This window comes from Mixophyes fleayi, chromosome 4 (assembly GCF_038048845.1).
Source record: "Mixophyes fleayi isolate aMixFle1 chromosome 4, aMixFle1.hap1, whole genome shotgun sequence".
Classification (NCBI taxonomy): Eukaryota; Metazoa; Chordata; class Amphibia; order Anura; family Limnodynastidae; genus Mixophyes; species Mixophyes fleayi.
The window spans coordinates 338,226,127-338,232,126 of NC_134405.1; the positions used below are offsets into that span (position 1 = coordinate 338,226,127).

General features: G+C 43.3%; 1 protein-coding gene across 2 annotated transcripts in view; it reads right to left on the reverse strand.

Annotated features, from left to right (window-relative positions):
- Positions 1 to 6,000, reverse strand: part of LOC142153216 (E3 ubiquitin/ISG15 ligase TRIM25-like) — a 93,289-nt gene extending 87,289 nt beyond the window's left edge. The window contains exon 1 of one of the 2 annotated variants that reach the window (XR_012691458.1): positions 4,298 to 6,000. Coding sequence is in view for 1 of the 2 variants with exons in the window: in XM_075210592.1 (XP_075066693.1) it covers positions 4,379 to 5,992 (1,614 nt within the window). In the remaining variant the exon portion in view is untranslated. Of the gene's footprint in view, positions 1 to 3,388 lie in introns of those variants that run through there. The other variant, XM_075210592.1, reaches the window with a different exon arrangement.

The window sequence follows — 6,000 nt, forward strand, 5'->3', positions numbered from 1 at the left end:
AGTGACCGAGAAACATCCTGAGACAAACTGTGCGACTAACTGATCGAGAGATATCTTGAGAGTGACTGAGAGACATCCTGAGACAGAGACTGATGACTGAGAGACACCCTGAGAGAGTGAACGAGAAACATCCTGAGAGAGACTGACTGAATGAGAGACATCCTGAGAGAGTGACCGAGAGAGATACAGCAGCCACAGAGTGAGAAACAGACTGAGAGAGACAGCAGACAAACAGAGGAACTTTGGTCCCAGACATCCTCAAGAAAAGCACAGAGAGATCCCCCAGCACACTGCTATAGCCAGCAAATTGATTGAGCAACTTCCACTTCTTTATTAATCCTCAAGAAAAGCAGCAGGATAGACAGTGGCCATAGGCTGAGAGTCATCCTGAGAGAAACAGTGGCCACAGATTGATTCATCCGGGGAGAGACCGATTCTGAGAGAGAGACAGTGGTCACAGGCTGAGACATAGTCGGAGAGGCTTTGGGTCCATGATGTGTGACATTCCGTGAGACAGCAGCAAAAGAGACAGTAACAACAATCTGAGACATCCTCAGAGAGAGCTTTAGCTCCAGACTGTGTGACATTCTGTGAGTTAGTAGTAGATGAGACAAAGCCAACAGACTGAGTCATCCTGGGAGAGACCAATATTGAGAAAGAGAGAGTGGGCACAGGCTGAGAGGGACAGATTGCTTGTGTTGTATACGACCTGAGACTGTCTAAGGCACCTTACACAGACTGCTTTAGATACTGTCCGTGAGGATCTCCATCTGATTGCAGACTGAGGATTTGACGGATCTATAATATGGTGAGCGTTTAACATGCTGCTTCCAGTTATCACTACACTGCCATCCCTCACCCTCAGTGTCTCTCTAATAGTGGAGTTAGTTTACATACCTGTCAGCTTCCTCTCATCTCTCTTCCCCTGCTCCGCTCAGCTGACACACGTGACCTATAGAATCGCACTGCTACGCCGTCATGTAAGTATTCAGGGTGCGAAAAGCAGTACACAGTCTGTTCCCCGCTCACTTAGGGTAGGTGAGGGACCCTCAGGCAGTGGGGCCCACCTGGGGTTTCCCTGTACCCCGGTGGGCCAGTCCAATGCTGGTGTTAGACAATTATATGCTAATTACTCAAATGGGTGTCACCTGGTCAGAGGTTCAATAAAATATCAGTTTACGCAGGAAGAGAGATAAAGGGCTAGATTTACTAAGCTGCGGGTGGGGATGTTGCCTATAGCAACCAATCAGATTCTAGTTTTCATTTATTTAGTACCTTCTACAAAATGATAGCTAGAATCTTTTTGGTTGCTATAGACAACATCCCCACTTTTTCAAACCCACAGCTTAGTAAATCTAGCCCAAAGAGTAAGGGTAGCATTCACCTGCGGTGGCTCAATGGGTCCAACTAGGACAAACCCATGTATAGTCCCAGACCTGGTCACTGCAGTCACTCTGACAACTCACAGGGGTTCTCCTACAATATACATTCATGATACCAACATAACCTGTAACATTACTTATTTCCCTGCTAAAGCAAACAACACAATGTAATTTCTCCTGCTGTGACTACTATAAAAATTCTGATACTAAATAATATGGAAAGAATGTAGTCAGACTGCATAGCAAGAACCTGTTTCATCAATCAGGAATTAAGTCAGGTGCAGGTAGGTATAGGAGGAACTGAGGGAAGACAGAAATGCTGTCTTATACAAAACCACAGAGAAAAGTTTATTTACCAGGTGGCTCAAGATGGTCCATAAGTACTGGTTCCCCTCTATTCCAGCCCCTGTGCATCCCACTTCTGGTACCAAAGAAATGTCAAGGGAATTTCACACAGAAATTGGGTGTTAAGCAATTAATTAATTCCAACTTGTGTCAGGTGAGTCCCAGGGGTCCCATGGCAGCTAGTGCTTGGGAAAGACTTGCCTGTAAAAGCTGTGTGCAGGTAAACCTTTAGCCCAGATAAAAAAGCTTAGCATTAGAACATGTTAGGACTGCCGAGAAGGGGAAGACTTTGGTGTGAGTTGGTCGGAGAGTGCACAGTATCCATGTGTGCTTGTATATATATATTTATCTATATATATCATACTTGCCTACTTTTGCAGGCAGCTGTCCGGGAGGGGGTCCGTCGAGGGGGGCGTGGCCACACACGGGCAACATTAGGCTCCGCCCCTGGCAACCTCAGGCAATTTTAGCCAATCGCAGCAGGGGGGTGGGGCCACGATGCCGCATTTAGCCCCGCCCCCGCTATCTTCTAAAACTGCGACAATTGGATCCGGGATTTTTGCCTGCTCTCTCGGGAGTCCGGGAGAACTCCTAAATATTCGGGAGTCTCCCGGACATTCTGGGAGAGTAGGCAACTATGATATATATATACACATACACACACACGTAATAATGCGGTATTACTACGGTAATAGTGTGCTTAAGTACCGTTATTATGGTAATTTCAACGCCGGCTTTTTGCTCGCAGCTCAGAAAGCCGAATTAATATTACCGTAATAACGGTGATAGTTTTTACGCGGCAGTACTTCGGGAGGAATTGATTTATTGAATTCCCCCCTAAGGTGGGGAGAAGGCACTAGGGTGGGGCTTGTTTTATTGGAAACCAGCCCTGGCTGCCTGTCCTACCTGCCTGATAGACAGGTGTAGGAGAAGTATATAAAAATAGAAATGGACTTTTAGGGGAAGTCCACATAAATATGTAATTGATAAGATATGTAAATAACTTTATTCATTTTTTCACCCGCTGTCTCGTGGGAAAATAACTCTGTGAACAGAGGAGACAGAATACCACAGATAGGGATGGTAAATATGTACTGCTGCCGTTTTACCGTTTACCAAACAATGAAATACTACTGCAGACTCCTCTGTAAAGGATCTCCATACAAATAATACTCCAAAATGATGATTTGTAAATTATAGTTTCTGCTTCCTTCTGGTAGAAATACAAGGATGCATTAAACTCATTTACCCCTATCTACTGGTGAGCTGGCGATTTCAGCCAACAGATTTCTTCAGAGTGTGAAAAGTATTCTGGATTCTCAGATCTTCCTCCCATCACTCGTTACAGTTAACCTTGGCAGACAGCTGGTTTTTACCTTTACTGCAACAATGTTGCTGCAGCATGAAATAAATTATAATAATAATAATAATAATCACGTTTAGTGCTGTTATGAAGCTAACAATTGTTTTTCATCAATAATACAGCAAGTAAATGAACAGCAATATTTGCAAATGATAAATAATTATCTGAAGATGATTATTAGGCATTGGCACAATGGTTATGTCTTTGCTAGTTAATTTATTACAGTGTTATACTGGGCTGGCTGTCACCACACCTGGGATACAGGTAGAAGATACATAGAATCAGTGATAACACAGCATTGGATCCAAGACAGTTTACTGAAATAATATTCCATTCTCTTCCCTTGAAATATACGGGCTTGTGATCTCTTTTACCTCGTATTCAAATGATTTAAGTGCAACTTTAGAGACAGCAATATTGGAGGCAGCCATTGCTATGGGCTAAAACAAGATTTAGGAGCATCCAGCTAATCCATTAATTTAGAACCAGTGGGATTACTGAGACATGAGGCACAGAGTTTGACCTCAGTAATCATTCTACAATTTGCAAAGTTTCCCTTTCAGGATGACTGGTGCATTTTAGTGAGGTGGACAGATGACCGCACACACCAGCCCAGAGGTGAAACCTTGGGAGTAAGCGAATTATGTGCACTGTGAGCTGAGTAATGCAGTGTTTTATTTTAAACAGTTTACAATGAGAAAAAAAAAATCAAATGCTAGAATTCATGGAGCGGGGAATGATGTTAATGATTAAAGCATTCTCTGTAAAACACTGTGTAATGTGTTTGCACTAAATGAAGGTTAATGATAACAATAATTATACAATGTGATTCTGAAAAATATCAAATTAACACAGCTAAGTAATGAGGCATGCTGGGAACTGTAGTCCAAGCCATTTTATACTTACGCATCTAGGACTACATATCCCAGTTGGAGGAGATTTACAGAGGCAAATTTGCATTCACCAAATGCATCCATTACAGCCAGTAGGAGTAAGTGTAGCACTGACTACTGTAATAGGTTATATACTAAATGACAGACAGTTATTGCAGCCAATCACAGCTGTCACCAGAGATGAGGAACGCCCACATACATGTATATTTAAATATTTATAATGAAAGTTTCTTACACACCAACAAATTAACAAATCCAGACACACTGGTCATCTGGCTACACAGGAGGAGGGGCTCAGCTGTACCTCCACCCACTGCTTCATTCTATTGGATAATGTTACACCAATCCGTTTCCCATCTCTGTGATGTCACCAGTCTCTGGGCGGATTTTTTATATTATAACATTTTCTCACAGTTCCTGACTCCCCCAGATATCTTTATACAACCTTCCTCTAAACATAATGCAGCATGAAGGGGCTCAGTGAAGGTGGCAGTGACGGTGTGTAAGTGTCTGATCGGGTCACACAGAGAATAAAAGGACATCTGTCCAGCCTCATAATCCAGATATATCCTCACTCTATCACAGGGAATAATGTCAGATAACTGGATCTCTTCACTGTCATGTATCACTGAGTACTTACTATTATACATCTCATACTGATTATTATACCACCTCCTCATACACAAACACCAGGACTTGTTATTACCTCCAATGAGTGACTGATCTCCTCTCCTGTCTATACTGGGATAACACATCCCTACCCTCCAGCTCACTGATTTATTGACATCCACGTCCCAGTAATGTCGCCCTGAGGAAAATCTCCTGGTGCTTATTACCTGATCACACTGAAATCTCTCTGGGGTTTCTGGATGATTCTGGTTTATATCTGACACAGATGCAGTTTCCCTGTCATCTGTTACATGTATATTATTAGCAGCTGTGTTTACATCCAGTAATATGTCTATAGGCTCTGGTACAAAGATTCCTATATTTATACCTGTTATTATATCAGATAATGTGTGTAATGTCCCCGAGATGAGACCTACATCCAGATCTCCTACACCATGGACCTGTTTATCATGTCTCTCTCCCTCCTCAGTATCACTTAAGTCACTTGCGTCTGGTTCCTGTAAGACAGTCACTGGATCAGACATATTACACAGCTCCTCAATGTGACGCATCTTCCTGGACAGCTCGTCCTTCTTTATTTCCAGCTGCTGGATCAGATCAGAGACTGAGAGTGAAACGTTCTCTTCCTGCCTGGAGATCTCACTCAGGACTCTCTTCTCTAGGTCTTCCAGCTGTCTCCTGATGTCACTAAACAGAGCAGTGACTGTCTCTGTTACACCAGCTGCTTTTTCCTGATCATCTCTACTGCTCTCCTGCAGACTCTGAACTCTTATCTCAGTCTCCTCTCTCTTTGTGGTCAGTTTCTGTAGAACATTTCTCAGTTTCTCCTTCATCTTCTCAGAGGCCTCATCCAGTGACTTCATCTGATGTCCTCGATGTTCCCCAATCAGACAGCAGGACACACAGATACAGGCAGTGTCCTCAGTGCAGTAATATTTGAATAACTCTTTATGGACAGAACATTTTCTGTTCCCCAGGGAAGTGGTGGGATCAGATAAGACGTGTTTTGCTGACTTGCTGTGTACTCTCAGGTGATTATCACACAGAGAAGCTTCACAATGCAGACAGGATTTAGCAGCAGGTACAGGAGAGTCCACACAGTAAGTACAGAAGATCCCAGTCTCCTCCTGACTTGGATGAGTAGACGGTAAACTCCCCACTATATTACACAGAGTTATGTTCCTCCTTAATGCAGGTCGTCTCGTGAACTCTGTTCTGCATTCCGGACAAGTGTAAATTCCAGACTCCTTCTGTATATCCAGCACACGATCAATACAGACCCGGCAGAAGTTGTGTCCACATCTCAGTGTTACAGGATCTGTATAAATGTTCAGGCAGATGGAACAGTCCAGCTCCTGTCTCAGATCAGCAGACGCCATCGCTGACA